Source organism: Saimiri boliviensis, chromosome 13 (assembly GCF_048565385.1).
Source record: "Saimiri boliviensis isolate mSaiBol1 chromosome 13, mSaiBol1.pri, whole genome shotgun sequence".
In the NCBI taxonomy this organism is placed as follows: domain Eukaryota; kingdom Metazoa; phylum Chordata; class Mammalia; order Primates; family Cebidae; genus Saimiri; species Saimiri boliviensis.
Genome location: NC_133461.1, coordinates 15,650,521 through 15,671,358, shown reverse-complemented (window position 1 = coordinate 15,671,358; position 20,838 = coordinate 15,650,521). Strand labels below are relative to the sequence as shown.

At 39.6% G+C, this 20,838-nt stretch overlaps 1 protein-coding gene and 1 pseudogene across 1 annotated transcript in view; both read right to left on the bottom strand.

The window, feature by feature from the left end:
• The window catches only part of VPS4B (vacuolar protein sorting 4 homolog B), a 29,363-nt gene that overhangs the window by 8,218 nt on the left and 307 nt on the right, over positions 1 to 20,838 (bottom strand). The window contains exons 2-5 of the mRNA XM_003926020.4: positions 10,779 to 10,890; positions 9,390 to 9,546; positions 6,602 to 6,669; positions 2,615 to 2,734 (exon numbers count right to left, since the gene is read on the bottom strand). Of these exons, the coding sequence (XP_003926069.1) occupies positions 2,615 to 2,734; positions 6,602 to 6,669; positions 9,390 to 9,546; positions 10,779 to 10,890 (457 nt within the window). The remainder of the gene's footprint in view (positions 1 to 2,614; positions 2,735 to 6,601; positions 6,670 to 9,389; positions 9,547 to 10,778; positions 10,891 to 20,838) is intronic.
• Positions 10,897 to 20,796, bottom strand: LOC141580765 (26S proteasome regulatory subunit 8 pseudogene; annotated as a pseudogene).

Genomic DNA, 20,838 nt, shown 5'->3' with positions numbered 1-20,838 from the left:
TACTCTGAAAAGATTTTCACTCTAAAGCTATAAGAATTAAAACGCTATTTAAAAAATAAATCATATATTTTGTTTCTTCCGGCGACTACTTTATCAAAAATATATAATATAAGCCTTCTAACAGAAAGTACATTTGTTTGCTCACTTATTTATTCAACCAATATGTATTAAAACCATGGCATGTGCACAGGCAAAAGGATTTCTGCCCAGCAGGGAGTCTACTAGGGGAAAAGAGTTCAGTTAAAGGGTACTTTCTGATCATCTACTATGTGCATGGCTTAATGCCAGAAATACTGTACAAAAACTATATCCATAAAAAATGGGCAGCTAGAAGAGAATTTTCTTTCAGTATTTATGCCCTTGGGAAGAGTGAACCTAACAAAGTTTGGATAACTTGTGAGTTTCTACTAAATTCTTGATTCCAAAGGAAAGCACAGGTTAATGTTATAGGTAGCAGTTTCATGGTTGGGTAACAGTAAGGTCATACTACCTTAAATCCTAGTTTTGCCAAAATATAACCAGTAAATACATCAGCTCTTTGTGCTTCAATTTTGCTAATGAGCAATGATAATCCTACCTAAAATAAAACAGTCTGGGTTACAGCTGGCAGTAAACTATCAAACACACATTTAAAAAATTGCAGCCAGGCGCAGTGGCTCACGTCTGTAATCCCAGCACTTTGGGAGGCCGAGGTGGGGAGATCAGAAGGTCAGGAGCTTGGGACCAGTCTGGGCAACTGGTGAAACCCTGTCTCTACTGAAAATAAAAAAAAATGGCCGAGTGTGGTGGCGGATGCCTGTAATCCCAGCTACGTGGGAGGCTGAGGCAGGAGAACCGCTTGAACCTGGGAGGCAGAAGTTGCAGTGGGCAAGACTGTGCCACTGCACTCTAGCCTGGGCAACAAAAGCAAAACTCCATCTCAAACAAACAAACAAAAAAAACAAATCCTGCTAGGTGCAAACTATGGATCTGTACACAGTATCTGCAAAAGAATGATATGCAGATGACTAATACTGTTCACTTACTGTTATGAAAGCAACTATTACTTGAATTTCATTTTCCTATTTTAAACGTATATATTTACCAGTGTTCTGAGTGTGGTACATATACCGCTGGTACAACATGAAACATTTTTAGGTGGTATATACTTTTTATTTAAATAATTATATAGAGTATATTAGAAAAACTTTTTTTCCCACTTATAACAAGCACACAGCAGTCTGTTCAATAACATCACTAAGTAAAAATATGTGAGATGATTTAAAGTTCCGATATAGGCAAAATAATCTCTGATGTTAGAAGTCGGGAGAGAGATGACCTCTGGGGAGGAATGAGGCAGAAGGCACCTGCTGGGTCCCTGGCAATGCTGTTATTTCTGGATGCTTGATGACACTGGCATGCTTGCTTTGTGATAATTAGGGAACCCCAACATCCAGGGGCTCCTGCATGTGTCTGTATATTTATGCTATACTCTAATAAAAATGCTGTTCTAAAAATTAAGCAAAGAAAAACACTAAAAATTAGTAATGGTACACATACATGGAAAAATTCATGAAGATGATACATAAATGACTCATGTTTGAGAAAAACTGGTACAAGTAATATACCATGAGTTCAGCCATATTTTTGTGTTTTTATAGGATTATGATGTCAACTTTTACACTGTTAGTTTCACATTCCTGAAGTTAGGTTGCAAACTGCACCTTGAAGCTAGGTAGACAGTGTGTGCCCTACAAGCTCTTTGCTCTTTATCACTGCTCTATACCATATGACTATCTGGACTGTTCAGTCTGAGACCAACATTACAGATTTGCTGTTGACATAACCAACATGTTTATAAAAAGAAAAACCTCTGTCTGACTGTCAGATTGTGGGTGTGGCCATATTACAGACACAGGCTATCAGACAAAGGATAATAAAAAGGAATGGTTTAGCACAGGCATATCACTTACTGCTGGAACTACAACTTGTAAGTTTCTCCAGATGGTAAGTCAGCAATATTCTCTTCACAGTGATAATGAAATGTCCTCTTGCTACTAAGGGATATGCACTTCCTCTGAAACTGTTAAGTGATTCTTATTCCTCTTTTCAAGAAATGGAAATGCTCTTTAAAAATTAATATGTAACCATTGCAAAAAATTCAGATGAAAGTCAAAAGTATAAATTTTCTATAATCTTATTCCTAGGCATACATTAGTATTTCTGTGTCAACCCATCGATACTTCTCAGCAAACACACTTAACAAAAATGGAATCATACTATAAAGGTTATAACTTGCTTTTTGATCTTTCTAATAGATGTGGACATTCTTCAATAAAATACAATGCAGATTTCAATTTATTAATATATACATTCTGTTTTACTGAGTACATAGTATTCCACTGCATGTTGGTGAATTACCCTACTGGTCGATATTTAGGTTGTTTTACAATATATATACACTGCAAATATGGATATGTATAAGAAATAAAACATATTTGTGTAAAGATATATCACCACCTTTTAACAGTCATAATTTAAGATAATTCATTAGTGACAAAAATGACAATGTTTCACCTCAGTCATCAATGAACTTTTAAAAAATCATGAAATAAAATTATTTAAGTTATCTCACCTGTAAAAAGATGAGGAAATTTAATAGGCAGTATCACAGCTTCTTTAAGTGCTTCTTTGGCTCCTTCAAGTCCAGCAACATCACTCCATTTCACATTTGGTCGTTCTATAACGATGGCACCTACAAAAAATTGTTATCTTTAAATTAAGAAAGACTATTTCACCAAGGTTAGAAGACAACATGAAATAATGATGTTAAAGAAATGCATTACAAAATTGTCTGGGAAAGTCTTATGGACTAACCATCTTTTTGAAACAGTGTGAGGAGGAAGCAGGTGTTAGGGAGCAGTCAGTAGGACTGGGAATCAGGTGGATGGCTAGATAACCTGGGGCATGTTGCTTTACCCTTCTGTTGCAGCTTCCTCATTAGTGAAATGAAAATAATATCATTTGCCCAAACTACTTAGATAGGTTGGTGCAAAAATCAAATGACATAATGAATATTAGAGGGTTGCGAAAAGCACCAAATGTTCCATCAGGTGGTTATATTTGGATACACTGATTTTGGAGTATCAAAAGTACTTGTTCTACCATTTCTCCTGTTAACTAAAAGAAAAGGTCATCTAACCCTCTCAACCACTGAAAAAACATATGCTTAGAAATTTAACTCAAGATAGGCAGACAGAAGGGAGAAGAAAATGGAGAGAGGTTAAGGGAAGAATGGAAGCAGATGACAGGAAAGAGAGAAGGTATACCCCTTTAGATTTGCAATACTGTCACAAGATTTGTCAGAGTTTCTATTTGGCTTCTAAATAGATTTATTTACAATTTTTGTTATTTAACAAAGTTACCTCACAGGGAAGATTTAGCTTTTGAATGTAGTATACTCAAAAGCCACAGCAATTACTGCAGTAAGAGTCCAAGAAGGGTAATTTTCTAGAATATGGAAATTGTTCCACTATAAACTATGAAACAGCCTGTTCTAAGGTGACATCTAGTTGTCTTAAGTATAGCAAAACATCACCGCTTACATAATCTATTACTATATGAAATCAGTTCTACTGATTGCTGCTTCTTATTAGGAAAGATAATCTGTTGTTCTAAGACTCAGCAACTTACTTCCCTAAATTATGAAAATCTTTAGCTACTAGATTAAAATCAAATAAAACCATGAACATTTTGTATTCCAAAAGTTCAGACTACTAAAAAGTAAGAAAAAAGTAAATTCACTTTGTCTTTTTTATGTTTCATTAAGATTAGTAATCCCAGGATTTTGTGTCAGTTAAACAAAAGTAAACTTACTTCACATATGTACACCATCTGGCTAACTCAAGATTTCTGCTACAAATTTAAAATATTTGGCTTCTAAATAGATTTGTTTACAAATTTTGTACAATTTTGCTGTCATATATAACTAATATTTTTAAGTTAAAGGTTGACTTTGGAATGTTTACTGATAAACAATCTCATACTAGACATGGTTTTCAAAAAGTAGGGATGGGATTACTGAAAAATGCAAACAAAACAAATGGAATGTCCTTCCAATGATATAAATGTATCCAGACTTTCCATACTATTTATTACACTAGCATATTATTTAATCACAAAAAATTCACTGAATAAAATTAGCTAACAGAAAACTCAAATGACAAACTGATTTTTAATTTTAACAAATATACATTTAATATTATAATCTAAAATGAAAGTAAAAGATTAAAAATACTGTTCAAAAAAAGAAGAAACATTCAAAAAAGATATAATAGTATAAAATCCAGCAGCAAATCATTAAATTAAAAAATAGGGGGGAAAAAAAGGGTATTTAAATACAAAAGGCTGGCAGTACACAGTGGCTCACGCCTGTGTAATCCCAGCACTTTGGGAGGCTGAGGCAGGTGGATCACCTGAGGTCAGGAACTGGAGACCAGCCTGGCCAACATGGCGAAACCCTGTCCCTACTAAAAGTACAAAAATTAGCCCACCATGGTTGCGCACACCTGGAATCCAGCTACTTGGGAGGCTGAGGCAGGAGAATCACTTGAACCCGGAAGGTGGAGGTTGCAGTGAGCTGAGATTGCACCACTGCACTTCAGCTTGGGCTACAAGAGCGAAACTTCACCTCAAAAATAAAATAAAATAATAAATAAAAGGCTAGGACTCCTTTCATACTCTATTTCATCCTGAAATTCCAAATACATTTCCTCATTTAAATGTTTTAAGTATTTTTATTTATTTATTTATTTATTTATTTTTTACATTTTTGGCTCTTATCATAACTGACAGGGAATTTAGAGAAATCCCTATTAAAAATTGGTTGTATCGGCCAAGTGCGGTGGCTCACAATTGTAATGCAAGCACTTTGGGAGGCTGAAGCGGGTGACTCACTTAAGCTCAGGAGTTTGAGAGCAGCCCGGGCAACATGGTAAAACCCCATTTCTTTAAAAAAATAATAATAATAATTAGCCAGCATAGTGGTGTGCGCCTGTGTTTCCAGCCACTCAATGGGCTGAGGCGGGAGAATCCCTTGTGCCCAGGAGGGTGAGACTGCAGTGAGCTGTGACTGTGCCACTGCACTCCAGCTGCGCAACAGAGTGAGACCCTGTCTCAGGATAAAAAAAAGAAAAAAGAAAAAAATATTGTATCTTTTTCAAAATTTTTAAAGATATACAACCGAGTTTTACCTGGGGCAGGTGGGGGAAGGAAGCAAAACCAAAACTAATAGAGCAGACAAAGTGTCTTGCTTTACAACTGGAATAAGGCTGCCTGGCACAGATCACTGTGTTACCCAGTAAACGCCAACTGAGTGCGCAGTGTGTGCCAGCAGTTTCAGGTGGTGGGGACACAGCAATGTAAACTCAAGTTTTTGCCCTTGGACTGTATCTACCACTGAAGTTCTTGGCATCTAAAGATGTTCTCTAACCTCCTTACCTAATCCGATGTCAACATATTATCCTTACAGTGTTTTCCTATACATCCCAGTAGGGTAAGCAAGACAAAAATACTACCAAAAGGAAGACACTAGTACAGCAAGGCTAAAAGTTTGGCTAAGGTTGGTATTTTCACTATTCAGTAACCAAGGCTGAACTTACAGAATGGAAATCCTTCCCAGATATGCATTCTATTTGGTAAGATTCAAATGAACAGAACACATACTACCAATGGGTGAGCAAAAACTTCAATCCGAAAAATTGTTAATTTATTTCTAAAAATAATTAAATCTCGGCAACTGATGGAGCCAACCAATAAACAGATGCCTTTTTAGATAAACAGAACTACCATTTATTGAGTCCCTAGACTTCATCAGATATATTAGGTAGTTTTTACACTGTCGTTAATCTTAAAACCCTGAAAGGAAGCTATTGCTCTTTTCTGTTGTAGAGACGGGGGACTCTGACTCTGAGAGTTTCAGTCATTTGCCCACAATTAGAAAGTTTCTAAGTGGCAGACCCTTGAATAGAATCAAGATCTGAATGGAGTCAAAAACCTACGTCCTCTCCATTATGCCACTATGCTACAGAGAGCAGAATGAAAGGGCTTTACAGGTGTGGAAAGTAAACACAGAAAGCTTAAAGACTTAAATGTAAACAGAGCGCTGAAAAGCAGATGAAGAAGAGCAGGTAAGAAAATAAAGCATCAATCAATGAGCTACAGCAATGGCAATAAAAGCCACGTGTAAGTCCTAACTTCTTCCGCTCCTCTCACAGTAGCAAATTTCAATACTATCAAATTTTGTAGTGTGCTTATAGTATAAACGTTACCTTCTGTAAACGGGGGCAAATAAACAAAATGAAAAAGCAAGTTGACTGAGAGCCTTTTAAAGGCAGATATAAAGGCGACAAAGCTTTTACTATACAAAAAAGACCAAACCATGATGCTAGAGGCCAAACCCTGGGAAAACACTAAACAAAACCAGCACAGGACTACTGGGAACCAAAGCCAGTTCTTGAACCTCATTTAAATATAGAGGGAGAACAAAAACCATTCATATAGACAATTTACTTTGAGTATTTTTAATAGGATAGTAAATTTAAAAAATGAAATCTAAAGCAACCTTGAAGTTGATTCTGTAGTTTCTTTTTTTCAGGATCATCAGATTCTCCTTCCCCATCACTGTCATTCCTAATAAAAAGAATTTAATATATTCAAATGATCACTCATTGCTATCAAATAAGGCAAAAATGAAGGAAAAATTAACCTGAAATATCTGCAATTTAAGTGGCAAAATCAGACATTTACATGAAAAATTACGCTTACTTAAAGAATGTAGTAAATAAAAAGGAAGCAGGCACATTATCATCAACAGAGAATCATCTACAGGAAAGGGACAGAAAGACCAAAATGAAGTCAGGAACTAGGTCCAAATTCCCATGACGTATTTAGGTATGTATGAATTCATAAACGCATGCCCCACACATCATGCCATGAAGGATTCAAGATGAATTACAGGAGAGTTGCAAACAACAAACAGTAAAAATATCAGGACTGGGCAAGATATAAATTAGAGCAAGAAGTCACATTAGGAGGAAAAAAATCTGGAACACTAATTGTCTAAGGTACAAAGGTCCACAGCCCTTAGTCTGGGGGTTCTGAAGGACAGAGGAAACTGACAGTAAACTCAATCCAAAGAACAAGTGGATCGATCAAGGCGTTTCATATCTAGGAATCTGTCTCCAGGAGATAATTTTAAACAAGTTCAAGGATTTGACCATAAGGATAATCATACCCATACTGTTTGCAAAAGAAGAAAAAGAGAAGTAATTTAATATTTAATTATAGGGACTAGCATATGACAGGATACACTGCAACATTTAAAAGTGATGTAGAAATAGTTTATTGGGGCCAGGCGTAGTGGCTCACGCCTGTAATCGCAGCACTTTGGGAGGCCGAGGCCGGTGGATCATGAGGTCAGGAGTTCAAGACCAGCCTGGCCAATATGGTGAAACCCCATCTCTACTAAAAATACAAGAATTAGCTGGGCATGGTGGGGCACACCTCTAGTTAGTTCCAGCTGCTCGGGAGGCTGAGTCAGGAGAACTGCCTGAACCCAGGAGGCAGAGGTTGCAGTGAGCAGAGACTGTGCCACTGCACTCTAGCCTGGGTGACAGAGTGAGACTCTGTCTCAAGAAAAAAAAAAAAAGAAAGAAAGAAAGAAATACTTTATTGAAGATGTTTCCGATGCAATGTTAAGTAGAAAAGTGATAAAGCCAAAAATAAGGCTTTATAACATTTTTAAGACAATAACAAGTAGGTATAGCCCTGGTACTGCTGGGCATTTCTCCTAGTGATCCAAGTCTGATTGCCTGGCCCCACTCTTCTATACGGTAATATCCTAAAATATATCCCTTTTTGCTTGTATTAGCCAAAGAGGGTCCTACTGTTTGTAAGAAAGACTGCTATTCAGTACAGGAATCATCTCAGGAGAGATCCTTACAGGGTTTTCAAGCAAGACCAGAAGAGCTTCTGTGGACAAAGGAAGAGAGAAGCTTCTGCTGGCCAGGGAGTTTCAGTGAAAACTGGAGGTCCCGGGCAGTCAAGGTCAACTAAATTCTTCCCAATATTTTCATTTCATGTTTAAAGTCCCTGTCTTATAGTTAATGTCCTCACTTTCATATAAGAATCCCTAAGTTGAAATTCAACAATCTATAAGATCAGACTATCATCTGATTTTTGTTATGTCAATGCTATAGGTAAAGATTAATGTCTTAAGGTGTCACAGGAACTCCCTGGTTCCCTGACTGCATCTTGAACAGAGAATATAAACCTTGAGTTTGAGCTTATAATTTCCTTCAAACTCTGCCACATAGTGTGAAGCAGCAAGTCAATGCTAGTTCTTATATTCCTCATGTCCTTCAAAATGGTCCATGGTAGCAGCCATGAAGCCCCCAAAGCACTGCCTAAAAGGCACTTCATTCCTTGTGACCACAGGGTATTATCTAAGCAACCTGCGCCACTGCGTACCATAAACAATGAACAACACATCCTCTAAAGCTGAGCAGAATCTTGCTGCTTTCAAACCCAACCAGGCCAGCTTAACTCCATCCCAAAGTCTCATGTTCTTAAGGGTGTGTTACCTGGAACTACCAGCATCTATTAATAGAAGAGCCAGAGAGGATGTGGTTAGAATATATTCTCAGTACTGAGCACAAACTTGGAATGCATATGTCATGTGCTGAATAAACAAATTCTGCATCTAGAAGTGATACATTCCCTCATCCAGGGAGACATGCCAAAAATCGGTTTTAGTGTTTATAAGTTATGCTGTGTTGTTTTCTTTACAATGACAACATAAAGCAAATCTAGTGCAAATTCACATCAAAAAATGTTGCATAAGATTTCTGAAAGAAATTTACATTGTTGGAATTGCTTTTCATTTTTCCCATGTGGCCAAAGATTTAACTCGCAGGTCATTCCTATAATCTTAAACTTCGATATTAGCTAACGGCCAGGGCACTGAGTGCTATTCCTACAAGCATTCTCCCCTACTACTAGCAAGCACTTAAGAAGGGTTGTTTGAGGAATATCATCCATTAAGCTTGGCAAACTAGGGGTCAGCAAACTTTTTTTTGTAAAGGACCAACCAAGTAAATATTTTTGGTTTCGTGGGCCATACAGTCTCCACACAACCATGGAACTTTGTTGTTATTGCATGAAATCAGCCCTAGACAACAATATGCAAAAGAATTGACAAGGATGTGTCCTCATAAAACTCCCAAAAACAGGCAGCTGGGCAGCTTTGGCCTATGAGCCAGTTTGCCGACCCCCGGTTTAATCAAAAGAAATTTATTTCACAAATTGAAAGCTAAAACCTATAGTAAAATCGAACAATTTTAAACACATACCCCTTCTCATCCGCTGGACTCGGCTGTCCCTCTTTCACTGGCTTCTGCGCTTTCTTCTCTTTATTTTTCAGGTACTCCTTTAGTTTTTCTGCTCTATCAAGATACTCTGTACACTTTGCCCTGATGCTTTGCTTGGCTTTATCACCCTGTGCTTCATCTGTTAAAGGGAAATGAGAGAGATTTTTCTCCATTAGTATTCTATGCAGAAAGGGGTGAACTCTCATATATTTTTTAAACAAGGAAATTCTATGTTGGGAGAAGGAGAAAATATCACCTCTAATTCATCCTAGCCAATGATGGATCATACCTCTTTTCTACTCCCTCCCTCAGCAGGGTTGGAGACCTACAGTGGGTCTGAGTCAGAAAACAATGTGAGGCCAGGCACAGTGACTCACGGCTGTAATCCCAGCACTTTGGTTGGCTCAGGTGGGCGGATCACGAGGTCAAGAGATCGAGACCATCCTGGCCAACATGGTAAAACCATGTCTCTACTAAAAAAAAAAGTTAGCTGGGCATAGTAGTGCGTGCCTGTAGTCCCAGCTACTCGGGAGGCTGAGGCAGGAGAATTGCTTAAACCCAGGAGGCAAAGGTTGCAATGAGCCAGTATCATGCCACTGCACTCCAGCCTGGTGACAGAGCAAGACTGTCTTAAAAAAACAGAACAACACAATCTGAGCAAGACAGTAGGGTATTTTAAGTTAATGTTAAATAATAGAAAATTATTTAATATTCCTAAGGTTTCATACACTTCCCTTACAATTTTGCAGATAGTTCCAAGTTGCTTGTCTTATACAAACCCAATTATAAGAAAAATGAATAGAAGGAAAGCAATATTAATCGATGGAAATCCCATATATTCTCTGTAACATCAACATCATAATTTTACTACGTAAAGGGCTCTGTCAGAGCTGTTTCAAAGTGAACTTTGGCAACACATGAAATAGATGGGATGAGCCCCCCATAGCTTACAGGTTATGAGTCATTCTTAGTTTCACTTTAACGTAAAACCTCAAAACTAAATGGGAGAAGCTCAAAAGAAACTCTTCAATCGAGGGCAAAGGTTTTTGTCCATTTTGTTCTATTGTATCCCCAGTGCCTACAACAGTGCCTGCTACATAATAAACATGCAGTTTGTATCTGTAAAGACACAAATAAAATGTCTCCCAACCTATTTTCCACTGGCTACACTACATTTTAAGATGTTTAGGTATAAAAGTAATCACTATGATGGCTGCCACATTTGCTAAGTCTCAGTATTTAAAAATCACTAGAAAGAAAGTGGAAGTTTTTTAAACAAATGGATAGGTTAGAATTTTCAAATTTTTAGATACGAAATAGAATAATTTTTTCTTTTTGTGTTTTTAAATCAAAAACAACCTATGGCCTCACATTTAACGACATGGAGAAAATACTGCACAGCATGTTGGTAGAGCTGCAGGGCTTCTTCGTAGTTCCCAGCCTTGTCTTCTTGTGCTGCTTTGCTAGCCAGATCAATCGCTTTCTGTTTGAGGGAGGCAAAATAACTACATTTAAATCAAAGCATAAACAAAAATTTGAAGTGAATAATCATGTTGAAAGTTTTTTTAAAAAAGCTAAGCAGCTTGCTGGGCTTTAAAGAAAACAAACAAAAATAAGTAAAAAATAAATAGCTACTGTAAAAAAATCATTTTTTTCTAATTCACAATTGTATTTTATTATAAATTATAGGTTGATAGGATGCAAATTACATTTGTTATATTAATAAATGCCACTGAATATTACTTTAGTACCAATCACTAACATTTACACATAATTTTCACCTAGCTAAGTTAAATTTAGGAATAATAAGAAATAGAATAATCTGAAAATTCAAACTAAAGCATTTAGGGAAATTTTCAAATATTAAATGCTACTTTAATCTAAAAAATATAACAACAGTGGAAATGTAAATAGGGTGAAATCCCTTCAGAAGCAAGGGGTCAATGAAATATCAAGAATCTAAAAAATACTCATATATTTCAATTTAGTAATGAACTAAAAGATTCACTGAGCAAAGACATTAACCAGAGAGGTCTTTTAAACAACAAAAACAAAACCTGCAAACTTAAATCCTAAAGGATGCCACAAAACAGAGTATCAAAGGATCACTAAAATAACATTGAAAAATACTTGTAATAACATGGAAAATGTTTATAATGGGCATTTAAAAAAAGCAGGACACAACTTCTTATATGTAGCATGAATTTATTTGAAACAATAGCAAAAAAAGCAGCACGGGAAAAAGATGGGAAGGAAATTTAACAGAGCTTATCTCTGATAAAACTTCATTGATTTTTTATTTTCTACTTTTTCACATCTTCTAAAAAATGTCCATAAGGAACATGGACTACTTCTGTAGTATTTTTTTAAAACCTCCCAGAAATAAATCCATACTAATAAAGCCAAGAGATTTTTGAAAATGATGAAAAAAGCCAGTCAATGGCACCGAGTCAGTCTTTGTAAGAAGCGGTGCTAGAGCAACTAGACACCCATAAGCATACACCTAAAAGAATCTTGACTTAAACTTAATACTTCAGAAATTAACTCAAAAATGGATCACAGAATCAAACATAAAAATACAAAATTTATATTCTTATTTATTTTGTTGAGAAGGGATCTGATCTCACTATCTTGCCTAAGCTGGCCCCAAACTCCTGGGTTCAAGTGATCATCTTGCATCAGCCTCCCCAAGCAGCAAGACCACAAGTACAAACCACTGCACCCAGCTAAAACTTTGAGAGAAAACATGGAAAACTTAGGATCTGGGGCTTGGCAAAGAGTTCTTAGATTTGCCATCAAAAGCACACTATATAAAAGAAAAAAAAACGGTAACTGGATCTTATGGTAAAACTTTTGCTCTCTAAAAGATCCTTTTAAAGGATGAAAAGACAATCTACAGACTGGGAAAAATATTAGCAAAACATATGTAACAAAGAACTAGTATCTACAATACATAAAGAACTCTCAAAATGTAACACAAATCTACACACGATAAAACTGCACAAACACACCCACACCCACACACAGAAAAACACATGAGGACAAGACTGGCAAAATGTGAGTAAGAGTTGTGGAATGTATCAATGTCAATATCCTGGCTGTGATATTGTCCCAGTTTTACAAGATGCTACCACTGGAGGCAACTGGATAAAGAGAATGTTGGATTCTCTGTATTTTTTACAACTGCATGTGAATCTATAATTTTCTCAAACTAAAATTTTCCCTTCAGGAGTTCGCGACCAGCCTGGGCAACCTGGTGAAACCCCATCTCAACTAAAATACAAAAAATTAGCTGGGCCTAGTGGCATGTGCCTGTAGTCCCAGCTACCAGGTAGGCTGAGGCAGGAGAATTGCTTGAACCCAGGAGGCGGGGGTTGCACTGAGCAGAGATCGAGCCACTGCACTCCAGCCTGGGTGACAGAGTGAGACTCCATCACAAAAAATAAAGTAAATCATTTTAAATTTTTTAGAATATGCACAGACACGTACAAATAAAGCCAGAGCATGATTTATTAAAACATTCCACCTGGGCTAATTTAGGTAGTAAAACTATTCAACAGAAATAGGTGCCCAGTAAAAAAAAAAAAAAAAAAAAAAATTAGAGTGATCATGGTTAAAGATATTAAAAAATAAGTATATATATATAAGCAAAAAATCATTCAAACAACTCAAAAACCAATTATGTGCGAGAACATTGTATTTTGGAGCAGTTGAGCATGGATTGGATACAGCTGAGCTGAGATCTGTAAATGGGAGGATCAGGTCTCAAAAAAGAAAAAATATGCATCTCAAAGGCTTAGTGGTTAAGCCACATAGCAGAAATAAATTGTTTTTCTTTTCTTTTTTTGAGACGGAGTCTTGCTCTTGTCGCCCAGGCTGGAGTGCAATGGTGCCATCTTGGCTTACTGCAACCTCCGCCTTCCAGGTTCAAGTTATTCTCCTGCCTTAGCCTCTCGAGTAGCTGGGATTATAGGTGCCTACCACCACACCCAGCTGATTTTTGTATTTTTAGTAGAAATGGGGTTTCACCATGTGGCCAGGCTGGTCTCAAACTCCTGATTTCAGGTGATCCAACCACCTTGCCCTCCCAAACTGCCGCAATCATAGGCATGAGCCCCACGCCCAGCCTAGAAATAAGTTCTTTGTTATTCTAACTATAATTTTCTTCTCAGGTGATTTTGAAATGCTGTGGCACTCACCTCTTCAGCCATTTGTTCCTCTCATTCAGTCCGGCCTTACTGCAGCACCACACTGATTTTTGTTAATCTCTTATACTGCAGTTAGTAGTATTTAAGCATCTAGCTCCAGACATGGTACTAATTAAGCCAGCCCTTCCCTGATGATTAGCATGTCCATATATGGCTTCTGAGCACTTGAAATGTGGCTAGTGTGACTGAGGAGTGGGTTTATGTAATTAAAATTAAAATAGCTACATGCAGCCAGTGTATTGGGTGGCACATGTTAAACCTTTAATCAAAGATGATGAATTAAGAGGATATGCATCTGGTTTTTTTCTGCTGATGAACGCTCCACATTTTTCATCTGAAATAAAATTAACCATGTCTGTTAGCATTTTTCATTTGAAATAAAATTAACCATGTTTTCTATGGTTAACTTTGGGGAGCTAATTATTTTATTTTTTCATTCCACAAAGCTTTACCGGAGGGATCTACACAAAGCACATCCACCCTCTTCCACAGTTTCTTGATGGACACCTTTTGCTCACTATCCTCCTGCATGACGCTGGCTACAGCTATCTCAAAGTCCTCACAGGTGACATGGACTCGCTGTTCCTTCAGGGCATACATGCTGGCTTCTCTGTACAGTATTTTCATTTCAGCCCCTGATGCTCCTCACCTAAGCTTAGCAATTTTTCTCTGGTTAATGCCCTGGTCAGTTTCATTTTCTGAGACTGGATCTTCAAAATGTCCAGTTGGAATTCAGTTTTTCTGTTGATGTGCCCTGAGTGAAGCAGCAATAACTTTGATTTCCTGGCGGCCTCCCTCTCAGCTGTCCAGTTGATTGAGAACCTCCAGCACAATGTGCAGCACTTCACTGTCCCCTCCAGAACCCACTTCCAGCAGCACCACCTTCGGTTGTGTGATATCCAGTGCTTCAGAGAGCATGGGATGCCTAACAGGTGGCTCGATCATTACTCTGATGTCCTTAATCTGCTTGTCCAGTCCACCAATCATCTCCTAAATCAAGGCTTGCATCTTATCCTTCTCCACCATCATTAGTGACATCAGTAGGTCTCCCTTGTTGGGTATGACACTGTGCAGTGTGTAGCAATCATTTCTTAGCACCACCTGGCAACTGGGTCTCTTGTCATCGATGTTGTTTCTGTCCACATCTAATCCAAACTTGCCCTTGGGATACACCTTGACTAACACTTTTTCCTTATCCATGGCCCAGACTACTTCCCCCATACAGGAGCCCTGTTCCTGCAGCAGCTGTAGCACCTCCTGCAACAGATGAACTTCTGCATTTAGTTCATTCCTTTGTGTCTGCAGCCTCTGGAGGTCTTGGCTCTTATCATTCACAATTGACTGGAATTCTTCAATCTCAGACAGGTAATACTCACAGTCTGCTGCCTGTCTTCCCCTCTTCCAGCTCCATCTGCTCTGGTCCATCAAGCGACATCTTTCCTCTTCAGCCAGAGCTAATTTTCTTTCCGAATATAATCCTCACCATCTCCCTTACTAACATCCTACCTAGTTCAGTCTGCTATCATATATGTCAAAACTCCTACCCAGCCTCATGAGTGATAAGCCTGCTCTCTCCCTTGCCATCTGAAAACATACAAGACAACCTTTGATGGCTTCTCACTGAAAACAGTAAAATCTTGATGCTACAAGCTGACCTACAAGGTCTGAAATAACCTGGGCCTTAGCTGTTTGGTTCTCCTCTGAACCGTAGAATTCTCTTGCACTCAGGCACCCTGAGCAGTTGGACTCCTCCCACCTAGAAGGCTCTTCCCTCCTTTCCCCAGAATGACGCATGATGTCTCCTTTTCAGTCCTAGTTCAAATGGCAAGTCCTCAAAGAGGCCCTCCCTAATTTGCTATAGCAAAGGCTGCACCTCATGCCTGCTCTCTGTCCCCTGCTGCACTCTCTCATTCCAGCACTGTCATTACATTTGCCTGTACACTCACTCACCAGCTATCCGCTTTAGGGAGGCAGGCTCCATGAGGACAGGACTTCGCCTTGAGCTTCCCAAGCCTAGAATGGTGCTGGCATATGACAGGTACTCAAAATTGTTTAATGAATGAAAAAAAAAATTCCCTACTGCTTTTTCAGTATCTTCTTCCTTTTGGTTACCTCACTTCTGTCATTTTTAACAACAATTTCTCTCCACTGGGTACTTCCATCAACATACAAAAAGCCCTTCTTTAAAAAGTCTTACTTGACAACAAAACACTATTCAGTGTTAGTTCTGTTTCTCTGCTACCTTTTGGAGCAAAATATCCCACCAGAGTGGCCTCTGTTCTCTTTCCCTTATCACATAATAAAACAGCTCCTATCAAGGCTCTCAAGGATGCTAGATCCAACCACCAGCTCTGTCCTCTTGATCCTTTGACAGTACTTCGCAAAGTTGATTATTTCTTCCTCCTTGGACACTGTCCTCTGCTGAGCCCCCAACCACCACTTTGCGGGTTTTCCTCCCACCTCTCTGGCAGCTCCTTCTCAGTCTCCTTCATTAGTCTTTCTCTCGTATGTGACAATGAAGTATATTCACCAGGTCTGGGCCGGGACTCACTTCTCTCTGTTTACTCCCACCCTATATGGTTTCCAGTGACTTCAGGCTGATGATCTCTGTGTGTGTGTGAGCATGCACATGGGTTTTTTGTTTTTTGTTTTTTTAATTATTTTAATTTATTGGCACCTCTCTCCCATTAGCATGTAAGCTCCGAGAGAACAGCAGTTCTATCTATTGTCCTAATTTCTTTATATTCCCAGAGTCTACCACAGTAGCTCACACAGACTGAGTGACTGTATCACCCCAGGATCAGTCAGGATCCAGTCATCAGTGTGGAAATATAAAGGTTGGGAACATGGGGAACTGTCCTTTTCCACTTAGGAGACCCAGACACATCTGCCTTAGAAAACCCCGAGAAATGGGGTAACTTCTACAATCACCTACCTCAGGAGAAAAGGTGTTCCAGGCCCTGCCTGCTGAGACCAATTCTTTCTCCTTTGTGTGGAGCTGATCCCCACCTTCCTTGGCTGACAGTTATTCCATCAATGATATGACCCTCAACCGCTCTCTCCAACCTTTCCATTTTCCCTTAGCAGGAAAATGTGTTGTCCTATCTTGGACTCTTGGCCTCATATCTGCAGAACACAAACGATACACCAACTCCCCTCAGCTCCTCGGTTCTCCTCTCCCTACATCTTACTCATCTCTTTGCCTCCACGGCAAAATCCCAAAGAATATCCATGTTCATCTCAGTTTCCTCATCTCCTATTTCTCCCACAGCAATGCTTTCTGCCTCCTGATAGCGAAACCTTATGCTTATCTCACTCCTCTCTGTAGCATTTAACACTAACAACAAATAAGCTGACTGTGTCTCCTTTCTTGGCTGTCATGACACCATTTTCTTCTAGGTCTAGCCTTTTTTCTTACAGTTTTTCAGACAGGATCTCTCTGTGTTACCCAGGCTGGAGTACAGTGGCGTGACCACTGCAACCTCTACCTCCCAGGCTCAAGCCATCCTCCACCTTAGCCTCTGGAGTAGCTGGGGCTACAGGCATGCACCACCACACCCAGCTAATTTTTGTAGAGGGGACTTCATCATGTTGCCCAGGCTGTTCTCAGAGTCCTGAGCTCAAGCGATCTGCCTGCCTCGGCCTCCCAAAAAGCTGGCATTACAAGCATGAGCCACCACGCCTGGCCTGGTTTTACTTTTGATTAATAATTCTTTTCCAGGCTCCCGTTTCTCTCTCCTCAGATGTCACTAATCCACAGAATTTCTACCTTGGTCTTTGTTTTGCCTTATTCTGCAAACTCTCCAGGATGTGACTCTGTATGCCTACAACCTCTGCTACCATTTGTATGCTAATGACTCCCAAATTCTTATTTGCAGCCGAGTCCCCTCTCCCTGGTTCTACATATATGTATGTAAATACTCACTGGATATTTCCATTTGATTGCCTCCACAAGCATCTCAAATTCAACAAGTTCAAAACCAAATTATTTTGCTTCCTTACCCTGGCCCCAAAATCTCTCCTTTTGTATTCCCAAAAACAATCCTTACTTACTAAGACACCCAAGCCAGAAGTCTGGGAGAAAACCCAGACTCTTTCTCCTCCCTCACTTTTACAATGCGGATACAGACGGATGCAGTGGCTCATGTCTATAAGCCCAGCATTTTGGGAGGCCGAGGCTGGTGGATCACCTGAGGTCAGGAGTTTGAGACCAGCCTGGCCAGTATGGCGCCCTTCTCTATTAAAAATACAAAAATTAGCTGGATATGGTGGTGCATGCCTGTAATCCTTCCTGCTACTTTGGGGGCTGAGGCAGGAGAATTGCTTGAACCCAGGAGGCAGAGGTTAGAAAAAGTGGAGATCATGCCACTGCACTCCAGCCTGGGCAAGAGTGAGACTCCCTCTCAAAAAAAAAAAAAAAAAAAAAGGCAGATATAAGCCTCACTCTTCACCATCTTCAATTTTCTCCTCTGATCAATCTTTCCGCTTTATTTGAATGGATACTACACTAATTTGGCCTCTCACCATCTCCCATCACATAGACTTTGCCTCCTTGCCCAGTACATTTTATTACAATATACTGTAATAAATGTTATGTGAAATGTGGTTTCTCTCTCTCAACATCTTATTGCACTGTTCTCAACCTTCTTGTGATGATGTGAAATAAAATGCCTACGTGATAATGTGAAGTGAAGTGAATGACCCAGGCATTGTGACACAGTGTTTAAAAATTATGAACTGTTTATTCTGAAATGTTTCATTTAAAAATGTTTGGACCCAGGTTAATGGTGCGTTATTGAAATTATGGAAAGTAAAACCACAGAGAAGTGGAGACCACTGTGCTTTATTATATTATTATATAATTTTGATTTTAAGTTACCTGCATTCCCTCATTAGATTATAAGCATCTGGCCACAGGGACTTTTGCCTTGTTCAGGGGGAAGTTAGTCACTAAGTGAATATTAATCCAAATTTCCTAGGTTAGAAGGTTGAAAAGGTTGAAAGAGAAAGCACACGTGAACCTACCACTAATAAAATCACAATTCAAGATCCCTCCTGTTTAACAGCAGCAATTATTCCTTTAATGTTGCTCAGTCTTTAGCTGATCCACTGAAGAACATCTAACAGTCCAATTCAAATATGATGCATTCTGGGGCCATGCACCATGGCTCACACCTGTTATCACAGCACTTTGGGAGGCTTAGGTGGGCAGATCACTTGAGGTCAGGAGATCCAGACCAGCCTGGCCAACATGGTGAAACCCCATCTCTACTAAAAATAGAAAAAAATTACCAGGGCGTGGTGGCTGGTGCCTGTAATCCCACCTACACGGGAGGCTGAGGCACAAGAATCACTTGAACCTGAGAGGTGGAGGTTACAGTGAGCCAAGATCATGCCACTGCACTCCAGCCTGGGCATCAGAGCAAGACTCTCTCAAAACAACAGCAATACCCTGCAAACTTTGCAGAAAGAACATTATCAGTGAATGGATGAAGATTATGTTGTAGAGTATCCAAATCACATGCGAAGTCTCTGACAAATGAGAAGTTGGTGGAATAAAACTAGTCAAAAAGCTAACGATGACAAGATGGGCACTTCAAAGGAATCACCTTTAGTACCCAAGGGAAAAATACTTTTACCAAATGACCAGCACTTTTTCCAAATACGTTTACCAAAAAGAACCTTTCCAAATAGGGCTACAGAAAACTCAAGTGAAGATTGCTGAATCTTAGTATAATACAATCTTGGTGAAAAAGGTATAGACAGCCAGGTGCTGTGGCTCAACCTAGAATCCGAGTACTTTGGGAGGCTGTGGAGGGCAGATCACCTGAGGTCAGCAGTTCAAGGCAAGCCTGGCCCAAGGTGGTGAAACCCCATCTCTACTAAAAATACAAAAATTAGCCAGGCGTGGTGGTGGGTGCCTGTAGTCCCAGCTACTCAGGAGGCTGAGGCAGGAGAATCGCTTGAACCCAGGAGGCAGAGATTGTAGCGAGCCAAGATCGCGCCACTGCACTGCAGCCTGGGAAACAGAGTGAGACTCCATTTCAAGAAAAAAAAGGAAAGAAAAAGAAGGAAAGGAAGGAAGGAAGGAAGCAGACACACACAAATCAACTCGACTTATTCTACAAAATGAGTCATTGTCGCAATTATATTTTGTGAAAGATAAAAAGCAATTATTTTCATAATCTTCTAGGTCGATATTCAAGATAAAAGTCCCAAGCAAGCCTCTTTTCCCACTCTTTTTGGGTATGTGTGTGTGAAATTTTAATCTCTGTTAAGTGGGTCTACTTTGAGGGGTCTTTCTTCAGAATCAATTATCATGGGTTAGGGAGTTCTTCCATTACCTTCGATGCCTCTATCAGGCACTCCAACAAATGCCTGTTCAACAAACTACCGGAAGTCCAAGACAAGGATTCAATACAAGTATTTTAGGCTACTCTTTTGTTTCTAATTGACTTCCTGGACTGGGAGTCCTCTACATTAAGCCACATTACATTTTAAATTGCACTGAAGCCCTAGATCTATTCTGGGGATGGGAGACACCATATTACATGAATTTCTTTTCTGAACGAATTCCATTCCACAAAGGACTAACGATTAAGTCTAAAATCGTAGGATTCCGTGATTTGTGTACAAAACACTGTGCTCACCGCGGTGGGGGAGGGAAAGTGGAGCCACAGAGAAGTTTAAGAATACTCCTCGACATACACACTACAATCTGGGAGTCACAGGAGAGTGTACATAAATTTAATGGCTTCACGGAGATTGTATGTAGGCTGGCTGTAACCTCAGATTCTTGGACTGTTCCCGTATTTCTACCCACTTGACAGCTCAGAAAGAAGAGGTCTGCTGTCAGCTTGAGAAACTAAGATGGAACCGAACTATGACCATTCTCTTTTCAACTGGTCCAGAACAGGACTTTTTGCAAACATTACGTTCTTTCTTTCTTTCTCCCTAACACTGATTGGCGAGACCTGCCTAGATCTTGGCTGGTTTGGCGGGGCGGGGGAGGGGAAGAGGGAAGCTCCCACAAAAGTGAAGTCTCACAAAGCCAGTGGCTCGGGAGACCCCAAGAGCCGGCCAGAAACGACCTTTCCGGTGAAAGACGGGCCCCTCTCCCACCTGCTGCAGCTCCCCGGACCCGCCCTCCTCCGCCCCGACCACAGGGGCAGCCGCTTCCTCCCTTCTCCTCGCCCCCCACCCGCTTCTCGCGCCTCCCCTGG